The sequence below is a fragment of the Bombina bombina genome, chromosome 4, assembly GCF_027579735.1.
Source record: "Bombina bombina isolate aBomBom1 chromosome 4, aBomBom1.pri, whole genome shotgun sequence".
Lineage (NCBI taxonomy): Eukaryota > Metazoa > Chordata > Amphibia > Anura > Bombinatoridae > Bombina > Bombina bombina.
Genome location: NC_069502.1, coordinates 906,839,341 through 906,861,755, shown reverse-complemented (window position 1 = coordinate 906,861,755; position 22,415 = coordinate 906,839,341). Strand labels below are relative to the sequence as shown.

The 22,415-nt window shown below is 40.6% G+C and overlaps 1 protein-coding gene across 1 annotated transcript in view; it reads left to right on the top strand.

Annotated features, from left to right (window-relative positions):
- The window catches only part of EIF2AK2 (eukaryotic translation initiation factor 2 alpha kinase 2), a 517,665-nt gene that overhangs the window by 447,931 nt on the left and 47,319 nt on the right, over positions 1-22,415 (top strand). Inside the window, exon 15 of the mRNA XM_053712508.1 lies at positions 6,900-7,019. Coding sequence (XP_053568483.1) covers positions 6,900-7,019 — 120 coding nt within the window. The remainder of the gene's footprint in view (positions 1-6,899; positions 7,020-22,415) is intronic.

The window sequence follows — 22,415 nt, the reverse complement described above, 5'->3', positions numbered from 1 at the left end:
ACTTAATTATTTTTTGGGATTTAATTTCTCAGCGGAAATAGCTGTTTTTATTTTATCCCTCCCTCTCTAGTGACTCGTGGACTTCGACATCTTGGGTATTATATCCCATACGTCACTAGCTCATGGACTCTTGCCACTTACATGAAAAAAAACATAATTTATGTAAGAATTTATCTGATGAATTTATTTATTTTATAGTGGCAAGATTCCATGAGACCCACCTTATTTTTTGTGGTTATTATTTTTTTGTATAAAGCACATTATTTTTTCCAGTTCCTCTTTTTGTATGCTTTTTACTCCTTTTTATACACCTCACTTCTTGGCTATACATTAAACTAAGGTATGAGTGAGGTGGGAGGTGTATTTATAGGCATTTTGAGGTTTGGGAAACTTTGCCCCCTCCTGGTAGGAATGTATATCCCATACGTCACTTGCTCATAGACTCTTGCCACTATGAAAGAAATGAATTTATCAGGTAAGTTCTTACATAAATTATGTTTTCCTGGCAGGGAGAGTCCATGACCCCGCCCATAAGATATTTTGTTTGGGGCGGCTCCTTTTTCTCCTACATTGGTGTGTCCGGTCCACGGCTTCATCCTTACTTGTGGGAATATTCTCTTCCCTAACAGGAAATGGCAAAGAGGCACACAGCAAAAGCTGTCCATATAGCCCCTCCTCTGGCTCCGCCCCCCAGTCATTCTCTTTGCCTGCTCTGAACAAGTAGCATCTCCACGGGGATGGTAAAGAGTATGTGGTGTTAGTTGTAGTTTTATTTCTTCTATCAAGAGTTTGTTATTTTAAAATAGTGCCGGTTTGTACTATTTACTCTACAACAGAAAGTGATGAAGATTTCTGTTAAAGAGGAGTATGATTTTAGCACCAGTAACTAGAATCCATTGCTGTTACCACGCAGGACTGTTGAAACCAGATAACTTCAGTTGGGGGTAACAGTTTGCAGACTTATCTGCTTCAGGTATGACCAGTCTCTTTTCTAACAACACATGGTAATGCTAGAAGACTGTCAGTTTTTTTCCCTCAGGGGACCGGTAAGCCATTTTCTTAGACTGAGTAACAGATTAAAGGCTTACATATTGGGCTCTATACTGGTTGACACTGCTTGGGGGCTAAATCGATTGACTTATATCATATTTTTATGGCATTTGGAGTGTTTTATGAACTTAAAAACACTTTTGGGAACGTTATAATTATACCTGGCATTGGTTTAGACGCCTAATCTAGTCAGGAAGGCCCCTTCACTCTGGTATGCAGAGGGATGAGGCCTCATTTTCGCGCCTCAGTTGCGCAGTTAATTCCAAAGGCAGTGCATGCAGCTTCATGTGAGAGGGTCCTGTGGCTAAGAAACAGACTCCGGAAGGCTTATTTCTGTGGTGAATAACCCCTAAGGAAGGTAAAAGCCGCAGCAAAGTCTGTGGCAGGGATTGTAGTGTGTCAGACCGGTTAAATTTAACAATTAGCTCCGGTTTGCTTATTTAAGGGTCTAGAGACTTCATATTTGGTGTGCAATACTGTCAAAGCATTAAGACACTGGGGTATAAATTTTATAAAAATCGGATATTGCCTTCATAGTTTTTTGAACATTCAGAAATAAAGTGTGTTCTTTTTATTATTTAAAGAGACAGTAACGGTTTGGGTTAAAATCGTTTTTATTGCATTAATAGTCTGCCTAAATCTGCCTAACATGTCTGTGCCATCAGATAGCTTATGTTCTGTGTGTATGGAGGCTAAGGTGGTTCCCCATTTAAATGTATGTGATAATTGTGCCATGGCGTCCAAACAAATTAAGGACAGTACTGTCACATTTAATAGAATTGCCCAAGATGATTCTTCTAATGAAGGCAGTGGGGATAGTTCTTCATCCTCTCCTTCTGTGTCAACACCAGTTTTGCCCGCGCAGGCGATACCTAGTACATCTAGCGCGCCAATGCTTGTTACTATGCAGCAATTAACAGCAGTAATGGATAATTCTATAGCAAATCTTTTATCCAAACTGCCAGCATTTCAGAGAAAGCGTGATTGCTCAGTTTTAAATACAGAAAAGGATGAGCAAGTAGACGCTGACGATACCTTATCTATTTTACCCTCACATCAATCTGAATTGGCTGTGAGGGAGGGACTGTCTGAGGGAGAAATTTCTGACTCAGGTAAAATTTCTCAGCAGGCAGAACCTGATATCGTGGCATTTAAATTTAAGCTAGAACATCTCTGCGCCCTGCTTAAGGAGGTACTAGCTACTCTTGATGATTGTGATTCTTTGGTAATTCCAGAGAAGTTGTGCAAAATGGACAAATTCTTAGAGATCCCAGTGCACTCGGATGCCTTTCCAATACCCAAGAGGGTAGCGGACATAGTGAATAAGGAGTGGGAGAAGCCGGGTATACCTTTTGTTCCACCTATATTTAAGAAAATGTTCCCCATTGTAGACCCCAGAAGGGACGCATGGCAGACGGTCCCTAAGGTAGAGGGGGCAGTTTCAACGTTAGCAAAGCGCACCACTATTCCTATAGAGGACAGTTGTGCTTTCAAAGATCCTATGGATAAAAAATTGGAAGGATTGCTTAAAAAGATTTTTGTTCAGCAAGGTTTCCTTCTTCAACCAATTTCGTGCATTATTCCTGTCACCTCGGCGGCGTCTTTTTGGTTCGAGGAATTAGAAAGTTCGCTCCAGAAGGAGACTCCATATGATGAAGTCATGGACAGAATTCACGCACTAAAGTTGGCTAATTCCTTTATATTGGATGCCGCTTTTCAAATGGCGAAATTAGCGGCGAAAAACTCAGGTTTTGCTATAGTGGCGCGCAGGGCGCTTTGGCTAAAATCCTGGTCGGCGGATGTGTCGTCCAAGACTAAATTACTTAATATTCCTTTCAACGGTAAGACCCTTTTCGGGCCAGAATTGAAGGAGATTATTTCAGACATCACTGGGGGAAAGGCCTATCCCACAGGGATAGGCCTTTCAAGGCTAAGAACAAGTCTAATTTTCGTTCCTTTCGCAATTTCAGGAACGAAGCGGCTTCTAACTCTGCAGCCTCTAGACAAGAGGGTAACACTCCCCAGCCCAAACCTGCATGGAAACCCTTGCAAGGCTGGAACAAGGGTAAACAGGCCAAGAAGCCTGCTGCTGCTACCAAGACAGCATGAAGGAGTAGCTCCCAATCCGGGACCGGATCTAGTAGGGGGCAGATTATCTCTCTTTGCTCAGGCTTGGGCAAGAGATGTTCCGGACCCCTGGGCACTAGAAATAGTCTCTCAGGGGTATCTTCTAGAGTTCAAGGAACTTCCGCCAGGGTTGAAGGTTCCACATGTCTCGCTTATCTTTAGACCAGATAAAGAAACAGGTATTCTTACATTGCGTAGGAGACCTATTAAAGATGGGAGTGATAAACCCAGTTCCAACAGCGGAACAAGGTCTAGGTTTTTACTCAAACCTTTTTGTAGTTCCCAAAAAAGAGGGAACTTTCAGGCCAATTCTGGATTTAAAGATTCTAAACAAATTCCTCAGAGTTCCATCTTTCAAAATGGAAACCATTCGGACGATTTTACCAACGATCCAGGAGGGTCAATATTTGACTACCGTGGACTTAAAGGATGCGTATCTGCATATCCCTATCCACAAAACTCATCATCAGTTCCTGAGGTTCGCCTTTCTGGACAAACATTACCAGTTTGTGGCTCTTCCATTCGGTTTAGCCACCGCTCCCAGAATTTTCACAAAGGTGCTAGGGTCCCTTCTAGCGGTCCTAAGGCTGAGGGGCATTGCTGTAGCACCTTACCTAGACGACATTCTAATCCAAGCGTTGTCTCTTTCCAAAGCAAGGGCTCATACAGACATTGTTTTAGCCTTTCTCAGATCTCACGGGTGGAAGGTGAACATAGAAAAAAGTTCCCTGTCCCCGTCCACAAGGGTTCCCTTTCTGGGAACAATCATAGATTCTGTGGAAATGAAGATTTTCCTGACAGAGGTCAGAAAGTTAAAACTTCTAAAAACTTGTCGAATTCTTCATTCTATTCCTCAGCCTTCCATAGCTCAGTGCATGGAAGTAATAGGACTAATGGTTGCAGCAATGGACGTGGTTCCTTTTGCTCGAATTCTTTTAAGACCATTGCAGCTGTGCATGCTCAAACAGTGGAATGGGGATTATGCACTTGTCTCCCCAAATTCATGTAGACCAGGTAACCAGGGACTCACTCCTCTGGTGGTTGACTCAGGATCACCTGTCTCAGGGAATGAGTTTCCGCAGACCGGAGTGGGTCATTGTCACGACCGACGACAGCCTCTTGTGCTGGGGAGCGGTCTGGGACTCTCTGAAAGCTCAGGGTCTATGGTCTCGGGAAGAGTCTCTTCTCCCGATAAACATTTTGGAACTGAGAGCGATATTCAATGCGCTCCTGGCTTGGCCTCATCTAGCGAAGGCCAGGTTCATAAGATTTCAGTCGGACAACATGACGACTGTAGCGTACATCAATAATCAGGGGGGAACAAAGAGTTCCTTGGCGATGAGAGAGATATCCAAGATAATCAAATAGGCGGAGGATCACTCCTGCCATCTATCTGCAATTCACATCCCAGGAGTAGACAACTGGGAGGCGGATTTTCTGAGTCGTCAGACTTTCCATCCGGGGGAGTGGGAACTTCACCCGGAGGTCTTTGCCCAGTTAACCCAACTATGGGGCACTCCAGATATGGATCTGATGGCGTCTCGTCAGAACTCCAAGGTTCCTCGCTACGGGTCCAGATCCAGGGATCCCAAGGCGGCACTGGTGGATGCATTAGTGGCGCCCTGGTCTTTCAATCTGGCTTATGTGTTTCCACCGTTCCCTCTCCTTCCCAGGCTTGTAGCCAGGATCAAACAGGAGAAGGCCTCGGTGATTCTAATAGCTCCTGCATGGCCACGCAGGACTTGGTATGCAGACCTGGTGAATATGTCATCGGTTCCACCATGGAAGCTACCTTGGAGGCAGGATCTTCTAGTACAAGGTCCATTCAGACATCCAAATCTAGTCTCTCTGCAACTGACTGCTTTGAAATTGAACGCTTGATTCTATCTAAGCGTGGGTTTTCAGATTCGGTTATAGATACTCTGGTTCAAGCCAGAAAACCGGTGACTAGGAAAATTTACCATAAGATATGGCTAAAGTATATCCGTTGGTGCGATTCCAAAGGATTTTCTTGGAGTAAAATCAAAATTCCTAGAATACTTTCCTTTCTCCAAGAGGGTTTGGATAAAGGTTTGTCAGCTAGCTCTTTAAAAGGACAGATATCTGCTCTGTCTGTTTTGTTGCATAAACGACTGGCAGCCGTGCCAGATGTACAGGTGTTTGTACAGGCGTTAGTCAGAATCAAGCCTGTCTACAGACCTATGACTCCTCCATGGAGTCTAAACTTACTTCTTTCAGTTCTTCAAGGGGTTCCGTTTGAACCCTTACATTCCATAGATATTAAGTTACTATCTTGGAAAGTTCTGTTTTTGGTTGCTATTTCTTCTGCTAGAAGAGTTTCTGAATTCTTTGCTTTGCAGTGTACTTCACCCTATCTGGTGTTCCATACAGATAAGGTAGTTTTACGTACCAAGCCTGGTTTTCTTCCAAAAGTGGTTTCCAACAGGAATATTAACCAGGAAATAGTTGTTCCTTCTCTGTGTCCGAATCCAGTTTCGAAGAAGGAACGTTTGTTACACAACCTAGATGTGGTCCGTGCTTTAAAATTCTATTTAGAAGCAACAAAGGATTTCAGACAAACATCATCCTTGTTTGTCGTTTATTCTGGTAAGAGGAGAGGGCAGAAAGCTACTGCTACCTCTCTTTCCTTTTGGCTGAAAAGCATCATCCGATTGGCTTATGAGACTGCCGGACGGCAGCCTCCTGAACGAATTACAGCTCACTCTACTAGGGCTGTGGCTTCCACATGGGCCTTCAAGAACGAGGCTTCTGTTGATCAGATCTGTAAGGCAGCGACTTGGTCTTCACTGCACACTTTTACCAAATTTTACAAATTCGATACTTTTGCTTCTTCGGAGGCTGTTTTTGGGAGAAAGGTTTTGCAAGCCGTGGTGCCTTCCGTTTAGGTTACCTGACTTGTTCCCTCCCTTCATCCGTGTCCTAAAGCTTTGGTATTGGTTCCCACAAGTAAGGATAAAGCCGTGGACCGGACACACCAATGTAGGAGAAAACAGAATTTATATCTTACCTGATAAATTCCTTTCTCCTACGGTGTGTCCGGTCCACGGCCCACCCTGGCTTTTAGTCAGGTTTCAAAATTTTTTATTCTATACACTACAGTCACCACGGCACCCTATGGTTTCTCCTTTTTCTCCTAACCGTCGGTCGAATGACTGGGGGCGGAGCCAGAGGAGGGGCTATATGGACAGCTTTTGCTGTGTGCCTCTTTGCCATTTCCTGTTAGGGAAGAGAATATTCCCACAAGTAAGGATGAAGCCGTGGACCGGACACACCGTAGGAGAAAGGAATTTATCAGGTAAGATATAAATTCTGTTTTTATACTTTCTTCTGGCACCTTTATACCCTGATGTTTCTACTACTTTAACTTGTTCCCTCAGCCGAATGACTGGGAGAATAGGGGAAGTGGGAGAGATATTTAAGCCTCTGGCTGGGGTGTCTTTGCCTCCTCCTGGTGGCCACATGTTATATTTCCCAACAGTAAGGAATGACGTTGTGGACTTTACCTGCCAGGAAATAAAGGAATTTATCTGATAAGCATAAATTTTGTTTTTTGGTATGATAAATTACACTTTAATTCTGATATGGTCACCTCCCAGATACAGTATATATTTCTGTACATAGCATGACAAATCATAAGCTTGTGCCTAGGTGACTTATTTGTAACTGCACCTCTTTTCATTTTTGTTTTGTTTTGTTTTTAGGAAAGTCACTGAAGAAGTTAAAACGCTGGCACGTCTAGATCATCCAAGAATTGTTCGATATTTTAATTCCTGGGATGGATATGACCATTTTGCAGACAGCAGCTGTAGTAGTGATTCCAGGTAAAACCAAATTAAACAACTCTCATTTTTCAGCTGGTTTAATCAGTTAAACATTCTTAAATTCTACAAGTTTACTCTTTAACAAAGGATATTAAGAGAAGTAAGCAACTTTAATAAAATAAGTAAAAATTATTTCAAATGGCATGCTTTATCTAAATCAAGAATTTAATTTTGAGTTTACTGCCCCTTTAAAGCAACTTCTATTATTATGAATTTAATGCATTTTAAAAGGACATTAAAAGTTACATCTAGTAACTCAAAATTAGAGTATATTATTCCCCAAATACCTCTAGCTGCAAAGTGAGTAAAAAATACCTTAGTTTAAAAGACAAATTAATCCGGTACTGCATTTTCTGATTGGCTGAACCCAGCAGCCATTTTTGCATCACACAGCAAGTGGGGTGGGTTGTGTAGTGAAATGAGATACCATTCTGGCAGATGCCCTTCAGAGTGCAGCTTCTCTTAATTAACAACATACCTAATGCTAAATCCAACCCTTGGTGTTGGCATCTCATTACACTACACTAAAAATAGATAAAAGAGCGCACAAATCCCCACACACAAATACATATTGATAAATAAGCAGCTGAGAATTACATCATAGAGTCCAACAATGGTAAAAGGGACACACAGTGGATTTTTATTCTTTGATACATTTAAAAGAGGACATTTTAAATTGTATTAAAGTGTTTGTTTGTTTTTGTAAAATGAGTGAACCTTTTTCCAAGAATTGTATATTTATTTTTGCTTTTAGACTTGTTATCAAGCGAGAGCAATCATTCTTTAAGGTCCACTTGTAAACAGACTTGCTTAATTAAAAATAAAATAGCTTAACCTTAAAGGGACAATTGAAATTGAACTTTCATGATTCAGATAGAGCATGCAGGTTTTATATGTAAGCTTTCAAGTGCTGGCTACTACTGAGTTCACAGTATATATACGTGTATGAGTATGTGATTGGCTTAGGGCTGTCACATGATACAGGGGGCCTGCAATTTGAAGTACATTTTAAAATTTGTCATAAAAAATATACTGTTCTTTAAAATTGAGAGTAACTGATATTGCATTTTTTTTATTATGTATTTATTGATTATTCCATTCTACTGTATTTAACCTTTTCATGCAAAACATATTTTTACCATTCTTTACAAAATTTTATATAAACACACAAAGTGTACACTTGTTAGTTGAACTTTTATAACAGTGTAAATGGTGGCGAGGTAAACGGCTATCAAGGTAAATTTGCAATTTTTTAATTCTTTAGGAGACCTTGCAGATTTGCAGTGGATTCACAGGAAGGAGGGTGTCTGTTGCTTGTAGTAAAGAAGTATGTCTCTCTGAGGGCCAGATTATGAGTAGCGTGCTAACAGTTGAGCATTTAGCGGAGATTAATGTCAAAGACAAATGTGAGATACAGGCGTTTTTATACGTCAAACAGATTATGCTACATAGAGTCGTATGCAAAAGTTTAGGCACCCCTGACAATTTCCATGAATTTCATTTATAAATAATTGGGTGTTTGGATCAGCAATTTCATTTTGATCCATCAAATAACTGAAGGACACAGTAATATTTCAGTAGTGAAATTCGGTTTATTGGATTAACAGAAAATGTGCAATATTCATCAAAACGAAATTAGACAGGTGCATAAATTTGTTCACCCCAACAGAAATATTGCATCAATATTTAGTAGAGCCTCCTTTAACAGAAATTAAAGCCTCTAGACGTTTCCTATAGCCTGTAATGAGTGTCTGGATTCTGGATGAAGGTATTTTGGACCATTCCTCCTTGCAAAACATCTCCAGTTCAGTTAGGTTTGATGGTTGCCGAGCATGGACAGCCCGCTTCAAATCACCCCACAGATTTTCAATGATATTCAGGTCTGGGGACTGGGATGGCTATTCCAAAACATTGTACTTGTTCCTCTGCATAAATGCCAGAGTAGATTTTGAGCAGTGTTTTGGGTCGTTGTCTTTTGAAATATCCAGCCCCGGCGTAACTTCAACTTTGTGACTGATTCCTCAACATTATTCTCAAGTATCTGCTGATATTGAGTGGAATCCATGAGACCCTCAACTTTAACAAGATTCCCAGTACTGGCACTGGCCACACAGCCCCACAGCATGATGGAACATCCACCCAATTTTACTGTGGCTAGCAAGTGTTTGTCTTGTAATGCTGTGTTGTTTTGCCGCCATGCCCCTTGTTATTATTATTATTATTATTATACTTTATTTATTAAGCGCCAACATATTCCGCAGTGCTGTCCATGGATACAATTCATTTAAATAAAACAATACAAGACTTGTAAAAGACAGGACAAAATTTACAAACACATACAGGAGGGATTGAGGGCCCTATTCCCGTGGGAACTTACAATCTAGAAGGGTAGGAGGTTGAGAAACAGGAGGTGAGGACTGCAAGATTGAGAAGGATGTTAATACAGAGTTAGATGAGGGAAATGTTAGGTAAGTGAAATTAATTTATTATTGAGTTGGGTGGTAGGCTTCCCTGAACAGAAAAGTCTTCAGGGAGCATTTAAAGGAAGAAAGATTAGGGCAAAGCCTGACAGAGAGGGAGAGTGTTCCAGAGGGTAGGTGCTGCACGACAGAAGTCCTGCAGTCTAGCATGAGAGGAGGTGATAGTTGCGGATGCAAGGAGCAGGTCATTGGATCTTAGCGGACGGGCTGGAGTATACTTGTGTATTAGAGAGGATAGGTACAGGGGAGTGGCGTTGGTGAGAGTTTTGTATGTAAGGGTGAGAATTTTGAATTTAATTCTGCTGTGAATGGGGAGCCAATGAAGGGACTCGCAGAGAGGTGCAGCAGATACAGATCGACGGGAAAGGTGGATCAGCCTGGCAGAGGCATTTAGGATGGATTGAAGGGGGGAGAGGCGGGAAAGAGGAAGGCCAGCGAGTAGGTTATTGCAGTAGTCAAGTTGGGAGATAACAAGGGAGTGGATTATTTGCTTTGTGGTGTCAGTGCTCAGAAAAGGGCGAATTTTGGAAATATTGCGTAGATGATTGCAGCAGGATGTAGAAAGCGATTGGATATGGGGGATGAAGGATAGGTTTGAGTCAAGTGTGACTCCGAGGCAGCGGACTTGGGGCGATGGGAAAATGGTGATGCCGTCAACAGGGATAGAGAAGTCAGAAGTCGGCGTAGAGCTTGAGGGGGGGATAAGAAGGATCTCAGTCTTGGACATGTTAATCTTTAGGTAGTGAGAGGCCATCCAGGAAGAAATACCAGATAAGCAGTTGCTGACATGAGAGAGGACAGAGGGAGAGAGAGCAGGAGTGGAGAGAACAGATCCTTGAGGTACTCCAACAGACAGAGGCATAGGAGAGGAGGAGTGGCCGGCAAATGACACAGAAAAAGACCTGTGAGAAGGATAGGAGTGAATCCAGGAAAGAGCAGTGTCACAGAGGCCAAAAGAGCTAAGGGTCTGTAGGAGGAGGGGGTGGTCAACTGTGTCGAAGGCAGCTGAGAGGTCAAGTAAGATGAGTATAGAGTAGTGGCCAATATTTTTAGCAGAAAGAAGATCGTTTGTGACCTTGGTAAGGGCAGTCTCAGTTGAGTGTTTTGGGCGGAATCCGGATTGCAGTGGGTCAAGCAAGGAGTTGACGGATAGGAAGTGGGTTAGGCGATTGTAAACTAGTTTTTCAAGGAGTTTTGATGTTAGTGGAAGCAGTGATATGGGGCGGTAGCTTTCAGGAGAATTAGGGTCGAGGGAGGGTTTTTTAAGTATGGGAGTGACTTTTGCGTGTTTGAAAGAAGATGGGAATGAGCCGGTAGAGAGAGATAGGTTAAAGATGTGGGTAAGAGCAGGAGTGAGGGTGGAAGATAGGGAGGGTATTAGATGGGAAGGGATAGGGTCGAGTGGGCAGGTAGTGAGGCGTGAGGAAGATAGTAAGGAAGAAACTTCATTCTCAGTGGTTGGATGGAAGTTAAGGAGGGTGGCAGAGGGAGTAATTGGGCCTGTTGTTGGAGTATTGCAGGTTGGTGTTGGGATGTTGCTTTGGATAGTATGTGTTTTGTTTAAAAAGTAGTCTGCCAGGTCTTGAGCACTAAAGACAGGTGGGGTGGTGGAGCAGGTGGGTAGAGGAGAGAGTTAAAGGTGGAGAAGAGTCGTTTAGGGTTTGAGGAAAGAGTATATATGAGAGAAGAGAAGTAAGTTTGCTTGGCTAAGTGAAGGGCGGACGTGTTTGAACGAAGAATAAACTTATAGTGTATGAAATCGGGCTCAGAGTGAGTTTTTCTCCAGACACGCTCAGCAGTACGGGAGCATTTTTGCAAATAGCGTGTTTGCTGAGCATGCCATGGCTGTAACTGACGACGTGGTGTTTTGTGCAGCAAGTGTGTCTTATGCAGAGGAGAGAGTTTTGTTATAATGGGCTGTAGCGAGATCAGGGCAGGTTATAGTGGAGGTGTAAGGGAGGAGATTTTGAATGATTTTTGAAAGTTGTAGTGGATCCACAGCATGTGTATTTCTACAGGTGCGGGGGCGGGATGGAGAAGTGGGTTTAGCTGTTGTATTAATATTATAGGTGACCAGGTGATGGTCTGAAATGGGAAAAGGGCGACAGGTGGTGTCAGATGTAGAGCAGAGGTAGGAAAATACCAGGTCGATGGAGTGTCCATCACGGTGAGTCGGGGATAGGGTGGATTGTGAGAGACCGAAAGAGGATGTGAGTGAAAGAAGTTTAGAGGCAGCAGGGGCAGATGGGTTGTCAATGGGAATGTTGAAGTCCCCAAGAATTAGGGTTGGTATATTTGAAGAGAGAAAGTGAGGAAGCCAGGCAGCGAAGTTGTCAAAGAATTGGGAGGTTGGTCCAGGAGGGCGATAGATGACTGCCACTTTTAGGGATGGGGGGAGAACAGGCGAATACAGTGGACTTCAAAGGAGAAGGAAAGAGATGGGATTGGAGGTAGGTATTGATAAGTGCAGGAGGGGGAGAGCAGGATGCCAACACCGCTGCCACGTTTCTCACCTTGCCTAGGGGTATGGCTAAAGTGAAGACCACCGTGTGTGAGAGCAGCAATGGAAACAGTGTCAGAAGGAGATAGCCAGGTTTCTGTAATTGCTAAAATGGTGAAAGCATTTGATATAAACAGGTCATGAATTGCTGTAAGTTTGTTGCAGACAGAGCGAGAGTTCCATAGTGCGCAGGTGAAAGGAGTGTATGCGTGTGGGATGCATTGGATGGAAATGAGGTTATGTGTGTTGCTTTTATTAAAGTTTCTATATGGAGTTTGGGATTGGGTAATGGTGGGAATGAGGGTGGGCCCAGGATTTGGAGAGATGTCGCCTGATGCTAATAGCATCAAGATGGAAAGTAAGAGTAGGTGAGAATGAGATTTATAGCAGTGGGGGCATTTCTGTGAGGAGGTGCAGTTTAGTGACATAGATTTTAAAATAGAAAGTAGTTCGTGAGAGCTAAGGTATGGTGAAGAAAGGAGAGAGGGGCCTATTCTCAGCGCTGTCACTTAAAGATGGTCACTTAGACAGATGGAAGCTTAGAGAGATGGAATACTCTGCAAACGTTCTCCCCTAACTGCTCCAAAATTTATAAGGCTACAGCAGACAGCTGAGTTTAATTGATTGGAGACAGGGATATAAGTTAAACCCAGGTGAGAAGACTAAGAATTGCAGGAGTTAAGAAACAGCGTTTAAATCCAGCAAAGACACAGGGTTTTAAAGGGACATACCAGGAGTTAAGAAACAGTGTTTAAATCCAGCAATCACACAGGGTTTTAAAGGGACATACCAGGAGTTAAGAAACAGTGTTTAAATCCAGCAAAGACACAGGGTTTTAAAGGGACATACCAGGAGTTAAGAAACAGTGTTTAAATCCAGCAAAGACACTGGGTTTTAAAGGGACATACAGGAGTTAAGAAACAGTGTTTAAATCCAGCAAAGACACAGGGTTTTAAAGGGACATACCTGAAAGTAAATGAGAAATAGGGTTAGATTCAGTAGATGTTAAGCTTAAATAAGTAGCAATTTGTGCAGTTGAAATTCTTGTCTAATTCTCAGCGCTTTCACTTAAAGATGGTCACTTAGACAGATGGAAGCTTAGAGAGATCGAATACTCTGCAAACGCTCAGGCCCAACCAAATAACTCAATCTTTGTTTCATCAGTTCACAGCACCTGGCTTGTCCAAATGTGCATTTGCATACCTCAAGTGACTTGAGTGTTTGTGGCGCGTGTGCAGAAAAGGCTTCTTCCGCATCACTCTCCCATACGCTGAATTGTTGAACGATGCACAGTAACACCATCTGCAGCAAGATGATGTTGTATGTCTTTGGAGATGGTCTGCTGGCTGTTTTTGACTGTTCTCACCATCCTTTGCCTCTCTGATATTTTACTTCTGGCCTTAACAAGAACTGTGCCTGTGGTTTTCCATTTCCTCACTAAGTTCCTCACAGTGGACACTGACAGCTTAAATCTCTGTGATAGCTTTTTGTAGCCTTACCCTAAACCATAATGTTGAATAATCTTTGTTTTCAGGTCATTTGAGAGTTGTTTTGAGGCCCCCATGTTGCCATTCTTCAGAGGAGAGTGAAAGAGAACAATAACTTGCAATTGGCCACCTTAAATACCTTTTCTCATGTTTGGATGCACCTGTCTATGAAGTTCAAGGCTTAATGGGCTCACCAAACCAATTGTGTGTTCCAATTAATCAGTGCTAGGTAGTTACAGGTATTCAAATCAACAAAATGACAAGGGTACCTAAATTTATGCACCTGTCTAATTTCATTTTGATGCATATTGCACATTTTCTGTTAATACAATAAACCTCATTTTACTACTGAATTATTACTGTCCTTCAGTTATTTGATAGATCAAAATGAAATTGCTGATCCAAACACCTAATTATTTATTTATTTTTACATTTTTATTATATTAATATATATAAAACATGTTACATATGACAAGCAAGAATCTGTACAACAAGAAAAAATAGCAGAGAAAAAGAAAAAAACAAACTAACAAAATTGACATATACACCAAAAATATGGCCCTCTTTTATATTCTAATTAAGCAGAGGAAGAAATAAAGAAGAAGAAAAAACAGCAAAAAACAAACTAATATCTTCCCGGGCACACACACACATACAAACAATAAAAAAAAAAAAAAGGGTTCTTCTCTAACTCCCCCCCCCCATCCCCATCTCGACCGATCTATAGATCTAATTTAACTTGATATTTATAATTTGTTCTATGTGATATACAAAATCATTGCCCTGGGAGCAAGCAAAGAGCTTCCAGATGTTGCAGAACTTTTCCCCTGAAGTCCCTCCTATTTTGAGATCGTAAGCTGCTTTAATTACTGCATCTGATAGTAGTTTCCTTATTTCCGCTATAGTATACACCTAATTATTTATAAATGAAAATCATGGAATTTGTCAGGGGTGCCTAAACTTTTGCATACGACTGTATTTATTAAATGCCCATGTGGGCATAGTTATATTGGAGAAACGACCCAGAGAAACATAAATCTTCGATATGTAATAAAAATCTTACATTACCAGTATCTGCTCATTTTTTTCAAGAGGGACATTCAATAAGCCAGTTACAATGTCAAATCAACCATATATCTAAATTCAGAAGAGAAGGGAATACAGAATTATTAATATTCTTATTAAAGGAACAGTGAAGTAAATAGGAAACTTTCATGATTCAGATAGAGGTGGGGTGGCCAACCTTTTGCATTCCATGAGCCAATTTTTTACGCTCTAGTTCAAATGCAGCATACAATACTTGTACCCCCATTCACTTCTTTAAAAATATGTAAATATGGACATATTTAGCATTTTTACATGAAATTATTTAATATAAAGACAAGATAAACATTACTTACTTTAATAAGACTTTTAAATCTGCTTTGATATCGCCAAGCTGAGAATTCTTCAAATTTTAATCAGTCATTCACGACATCTGTTTGTTTTTAATTAATTGCTTGTTCGCATCTGTACGTTGTTCCAAAACGACAAATATAACTCTGGGCAAATTTTCTTAGTTTTGGAAAGTGGTCACAGAGTAATTATCCCAAAAAATGTATTATGTCAGAAGCATTTGGGATTGAGGGAAGCTCATCAAATTTGTTTTTCAATAATGAATTAGTTTTAAAATCAATAAGTTAAATTTGTATGTTACTAGGCATCTTTAGACTGTATTCTTTACTTAGTAAAATGGGTTTATAAATGGGAGTATGCAGTCTTCTTCATTAGCAAAATCACGAAAAAGACTTTCAAATGACTCTTGCAATAATCTGATTTTTTATTTATTTTTATGATTTTTTTTTTATTGGAGTTAATAATTTAACAGCAATAAATCAAGCATATACAGAAAAATAAAGGAAATATTGACAGGTAAGCATTGCACGTTCTCTCCAAGTTGTGTTATAAGGTTTAGAGTCTTTAGAGTTCTTCTATTAGGTTTAGTCCATTCTTTTCCTGGTATTGATTACTCAGGTAAAACATACAATACAACTCTCTGAAACAGGATTGTCATAGAACATAAAAAACAATATTTTTTTCAAACAATTGAAACAATTAGAAAGTTTATATTAGAAAGTCAAAGTGCTCTTAAGTCACAACCTATTGTGTAAAGTAATTATAAAAAAGAGTTTTGTATCTGTTTAGTTTTTATTAGACCTACTCGGGAAGGAGGGGGGGATTTTTGCTCCCAAAGAAGCAAAAATATCCAAAATATAATCCTGACTTCCCTAAATAACTATAATGAATCTTTTCTATGGCTAGGATATGGTCCAATTTCTTTGAGCCACATACGTATGGTGGCAGTTTGAGTTTTCTTCCATAAACGAGGGTATTAACCTCTTTAACCACAGTTAAGCATATATAAGAGTAATTTTCTTATGGTAGTGGCATGTAATTTTAGGTAAGTGGTTTAAGAGGATCATGGACGGGGGTGAGAATTAAACTGCATTCCTAATGTGTCATTATTATATTTAGTGACTATTCCCAAAAGGATTTCAGTAAGGGACATGACCACCATATATGTGACATTGTGCCTACTTCCCCACAGTGTCTCCAACATAGTGAGGACGTGCTAGGAAATATACTACGTAATCTCAGAGGTGTGAGGTATCACCTTGAAAGTATCTTATAGTTAAGTTCTGCTATAACTAATGAGATGGAGGATTTCTTATTTTACACTAAATATATGATTCCATTGAGTGTCTGTCACTTTTCTCCTATTTTGGTGATATTATGTTGGGCGGTGTTAGAGGGGAATGACCCTCTTAGGATTTTGTATATTAGGGAGATATGGGATTTAAGTAGGGTTTGATTTGTGCAAGAGCGATTCAAAGGGGGGGTAAGAGATCTTGTTAGGTCTGCTTTATGCGGGTTAGTGAAAGATGGCATTGTCGTGCTTGTAAGTTAGGGGGAACAATCTGTGAAAAGGTGGACCTATTGTTTCAGAGAGTCAACTTGAGGACAGAATTGACCCTCCTTTGGTCTATAGGGTAAACTTGTACATTTGAGGCTTTTCTGCTATGCAGAGAGTTTGAATTGTTGCAAGTTGCATAAAGGTTGGATTATTTAAGAGTGGTGTTAGAGGGGATATCTGGCTTGAGATATTTTTAGTGTAGTGAATTAGGCTTATCCCATATTCTTAGAGTGTTTGCTATATAATAATTAGGTGAAATGTGAGGTGTTCTATATTTTGATGGGATCCAACAGAGTTCTCCTAGGGGGTGTTCCTTTGACGAGGGAGGATTCTAGTTAAAACCCATGGTTAGGAGGGCGGGCTGTTGATGGTTCCATGCAACTATCCTTGCAAGATGAGCTGATCTGTAATAATTAGTTAGATTAGGAACTCCCATTATCTCTACTGAGATATAATGTTTGTCTCAACACTCAAGGTCTTTGTTGGGACCCATATGAAATGTTCAAAAGAGCGTTTTGCTGTTGTGTTAGAGTGCTATCTCGAGTGGTAAGACCTGAAACAAGTATAGAAATTGTAGGTAGAAGAGTCATTTTGATGGTGTTGGCTCGTCCCATCCATTATAAATGTCCCTGTCTATGCCATGTAGTTAGAAGTTTGTGAGTTTCTTTTAATAAGCGCAAGTATAGTTAAGATCAAATAGGTCTAAGTTGTTTGGGGGTATAATATATCCCTAGGTAATTTATTTTGTTTTAATCAGGAAAGCTGTGTTGGTGGTTAGGTATTGAGTGACTTCAGCTGAAAAATTCATTGACATAAGGAAATTATTTATCCATGTTGTTGAGAAGTTGGATATTTGTTTATATGTATCAAGGTACCTCTATGAGGGAAGTAATAAAATGAGTGTGGGGTTTTAGTGTAAATATGATTATCATCAGCATAAAGCAGACATTTCTGATATATTGGGCCTCAAAGTCTACTCCTATTATGTTGGGGGTTGTTTCTGATTGTGTGTTGCAAAATTTCGACCGTCAAGAGCAAATCACATAGAGGATAGGGGGTATCCTTGCCTGGTACCATTATTTATAGGGAAAGCTATGGAAAGCATACCGTTGCGTTACTCTGGCCGATGGGTTATGGTATAAAGCCTGTATTCGACTAAGAATATATTAGGAAAGCCAAATTTCGACAGGGCGGACCACGTAAAGTTCCAGTTCACACCCTGTCACAAAGTCTTTTCAGCGTCAGTCGAGAGTATTACTAGTGGTGTTGTCTGACTCTGTAGCTTGTAGTAATGGGTCTGTAACACCTCTAATGGTATTGTCTTTAGCCTCTCTTCCGGGATAAAATCCGACCCTGGGTCGGTATGGATATGTGGGGGTAAAATTTTGTTTATTTGCATCGCTAAAATCTTTGGCATATTATCTTCATGTCTATGTTTATCAAGGATATTGGCTAGTTAGATACTTGATCATGTGTTTTACTGGGTTTGGGAATTACCGAGATTGTGGCTTCTAGGAGAGTTTGTGAAAAAGGGTTGTATTTTTTGTCTATTGATTGATACATTGCTAAGAGATGTGGGCTTAGACGTGTTTTGAATAGATTGAAGAATTTTGGAGTTAACCCATCTGGGACAGGGGAATTTGCCCAGTGGGTAGAATTTTAATAGCTTCATGTATTTCTTGGAGAGTTAGTTGTCCGTAGCCAACGTTGGGTAGTTGGATGGTTAGTGAGATAATTATAGCTTTGGTCTTTGGGTTTGGTGCTGGTAAGTTATAAAGTGAGGTGTAATAGTTGACAAACTCGTCTGCTATACCCGCCGTATGTAGGTTAGTGTTTCCCGACGATCCTTTGATTTGTTTGATAAAGGTGTTATTTCCTCTTTTTTTAAAGATCTAGCCATCAGACGACCGGCCTTATTGTTTGTAAAGAAAAATTTAGCTTTTGTTGTGAGCGATCTCATATGTGCTTGTTTAATACGGTAGTTATGTAAATCCTCCCTTGCTTGCTGCATTTATGTGAGCAGATGTGGAGATTGAGGCTGTTTTTTAAGTGATGTCTCCGCTTTGAGGATTGATGCAGTTAGTGTATTATAGTGTGCAGCCCTTAGTGTGCGCTGTTTATGTGTGTATTGCATTACTTCCCCTCTTATGTAACACTTATATGCCTCCAAGTTATTTACCGCGGATGTGTCTATGGGAGCATTGAAGAAGAATTTGTTTTTATGGATATTAATGTTAGTGCTTGGGGGTCTGAATAGATATAGTCATTCAATCTCCAGTGTTGATGATGTTTGGGTTTGGAAGACCAGGCGAAAGTGCTTATTACCATACTGTGGTCTGACCATGTCGTGTGTGATATTTTAGAGTCTATGAGCGTTGACAGGGTGTTTTGGTCACAGAAAATGTAGTTCAGACGGTTGTAGGTGTGTTGGGGGTGAGAGAAGAAGGTACAGTCTTTGGTGTGTGGATGTGTAGTTCTCCATGTATCAAAAAGGTGGATAGATTGTAAGGATTGCCAGTTGGCCTTTATTTGACTGTTACGAATATATGAAGTCCCTGTGGAGGTATCCAGTGCTGGGCATATAGGAAAGTTAAGATCTCCTCCTATTACTATAGGGCCTTTAGTGATGTCTAATATTTGGTTTGTGGCTCTGCAGAAAAAGGAAGGAACTGGTCGGTTAGGGGCGTTAAAGTTTACTAAAGTGAGGGGTCTGCCATAATAGAGTCTTACTAGTATCAGTATCCTCCCTTCAGGGTCCTGATATTTTTGTAAGAGTTCGAATTAGGTTCACTTTCTGAATGAAATACTGACTCCATTTTTCTTGTCTGAGCCAGAACTTAAAAATGTTGGTCAAAGTAAAGATTTGATAATGTTGGTTCGTTAGTTTTCTTAAAATGTGTTTCTTGTAACATAATTATATCTATTCGTCTTTTATGAAAGTCGTGAAAAGCAATTGAACGTTTCTCCGGTGGGAGAAACCCCTTGACATTTTGGGTGGCTATTTGGAAGCATGATTCTAAGTGGGTCATATCTAAGTGGGATATGTTGTAGCTTATTGCTCAATGTGTCAGGATCTACAAGCCTAATATACTAGGATGTGTGTGGTTTAGTGGCACTGGTCACTTAAGGGTAGGGGTAGGGTTAATAGGGGTTGTGGTAGGCCAAGCAATATGTTAGGGTTATATTTCCGTATTTCAGAGTGTTCCGGATTGATCAACTTATTTGTTAGATACTAACAAGAATAAAAACAGTTAAATGAAGAAAATGAATTTAACTAAGAGGGACTGTTCACGTTATAGCAGAAACCTTGCCTCCGTTACATTAAGAGTGTAATTGTGAGACGTATTTCTAAGGCTAAGCGTCCAACCTTCATAATAAACTACTTATTTTGAACATATTCTAACTACAATAAAATATAACATCTGATGTGATAGTTTCTCAGTAAGTTCGCACATCAATAACGTTGTAAGGAACAAAAAAATAGAAGAGAACATAGAAAAAATTGGAACGACAATTTTCATATCTACCCTACAGGTTGTCAGTTTGCTGGAAAGTTCAAGATTCTAATTCATAGGTGAAGTTGAGAGTTCTCAAGTAACCTCCGTCTGGCTTTGTGTTGTGAGGCACTGCTTCTTCTTTGCTTGTTTGATGGGCAACCTCTTTTCTTTTTTGCAAAGTTCTTGCAGATAGGTCTTGGTATATCTGGATTTTCGCTCCAATGTGTGAAAAGTTCTGTTGAGCTTAAGTAAAGTTTAGGATTCTTTCTCTGTCATAAAAACTTTGCCAACAAATTATGATATCCCTAGGAGGTTGATTCTCACCTGGTTCGGGACGTAATGCTCTGTGAGCTCTCTCTCTAGGGAGACTTCAGATATAATGACAGAGTTGGCAATGGCTAGGGATTGAAATAGGCCCTGTAGATATTCATGGATGACCTCACCCAGTATAGTTTCAGGTACCCCTTGTATGTGGAGGTTGTTCCTCCTTGTCCGGTTCTCAATGTCGTCTATTTTGGTCTCAAGATCCAGGATCTGAGATTGCTGATAGGTAATTGTTTGAGACATTGTGTCCATTTCCTTGACTAATTATTTGCGGTCTCCACTCTGAATCCCAGCTCATTCATTTCCATCTTCAGATCGGCACATTCTGTCTTAATACAGGATTTTAAGCGGGCTTCTACCTAGTCAGTGTGAGGAGCTTCAGTGTGGTGCGGCCATCTTGGATGCCCGCATTCTCCGCCCCGTCGCAATAATCGGATTTTTATAATATATTCTGTAAAATTGCCATTATCTTCATCACATTCACTCTGTTCTTTTAGATGCGGAAACTGGCTCAAATCCTCATTTTCTAACTGAGAGGTAAACAGTTTTAACTTCATATTGAATGCATTAATATAATTTACTAAGCCAGGAAACAATGTGTCCTTGCCCTGCAGTTTAAAATTGAAATCATTGAGATTGCTGGTAACATCAATCAACTAAAAATGCTAAATCAAATAGCCATTTGTTATCACATTAAAGCACTATTTCATCAGGCACCTCATTCTTCTATTCTAGAAAATTATGAACACTATTTTTCAGTTTCCAAAATCTACTGAGAAACCTGTCCTCTAGAAATCTAGCGCTCCTCACAATGAAGGATGAGATCATCATATTCCAATTCTCTTCTGTTTAATCCTCTTGATCTCATTTTATTCAAGCATTTCACAACCGGTAGCATAACATGCTGCAAATGTAACGTTTTTCCACACAGTGACTCTTGGTGTATAATACAGTGATATTTTAGTAGAAGGAGACCTAAAAAGATTTTAAGCAAAGTTGCAGTCCCAGCTACTTTACCTATCATTGACGGTGCTCTGTCAGTACAAACACTACACTGGTGACATTAGTAGAATCGACTTGCAGATTTTCTAGGGATGACTTTACGGTTTGCTTTGACAGACCAATTTCATCCACTTTTTTTTTCAATTTTTTTTATCACCAAGACATCTTGCAAACATTTGGAGACAAGGCTTAACAATTTCTTCAAAATGGAAAAAAAAATGGTTATAATTAGTGTTATAATTAGTGTAGATGGTAGTCGCAGTCAGCCTCAGTTTCTCCTTTTCCATCTAATACAAAGAGAGTCCACAGCTTCATTCCTTACTTGTGGGAATACAGAACCTGGCCACCAGGAAGAGGCAAAGACACCCCAGCCAAAGGCTTAAATACCTCCCCCACTCCCCTCATGCCCCAGTCATTCTTTGCCTTTCGTCACAGGAGGTTGGCAGAGAAGTATCAGAAGATTTTGGAGTAGTCTCTTATGGAGGGTAGTACTCTTCAAGATGGGACTGGAGTTTTAAGTAGTCCTATCAGCCTCTCAGTGAGAGCATGGATGAAAGAGTCCGGAGATGCAGGGAGAGTCTTTCTGCGAAACCATCCCGACAAATATTAACAGCTCCTTAAGCAATCAGCATTGACGAGTTTCGCTGCCTGCTTTCTTCACTCAAGTCCATGTCAGGAGTGATGCTACACACTGTCAAACTTAAGAGGCTGTGTTCCTGTTCCACGGCGTTGATTCTGGTAAGATTGTTTCATTTTTTATATATGTAATGATAACGCAAGAAGACAGAGTCACAGTATGGCTCCTTTTATCTGTATAGAATCCAGATTTAATATCTCCGGAAGGTGATTATTGAACAGGGGGGGATGTATACATGATTGCTTTATTGTGTTTTTTCTGTGACATATGTGAGATGTGGCTCGGGCAATGTGGAACAGTCAGGATTTTTCCTCCCTGAATTACTGCGCAGCCTGTTTACTTGGCATGCTTTTTCCTGACTGCAGGGGTGGTCCTGCACTGCACTCCATGTGACCGGGTGTGGCTTCTTCCTCTTCGTTTCCTGACTGTTGGTTGCAGGAGACGAAAGGGAGTTTCTCTGTGGGCCTGGGTCATAGGAGGTGGTGAGTGCCCCGGCCATTGGAAGTATAAAGGTGC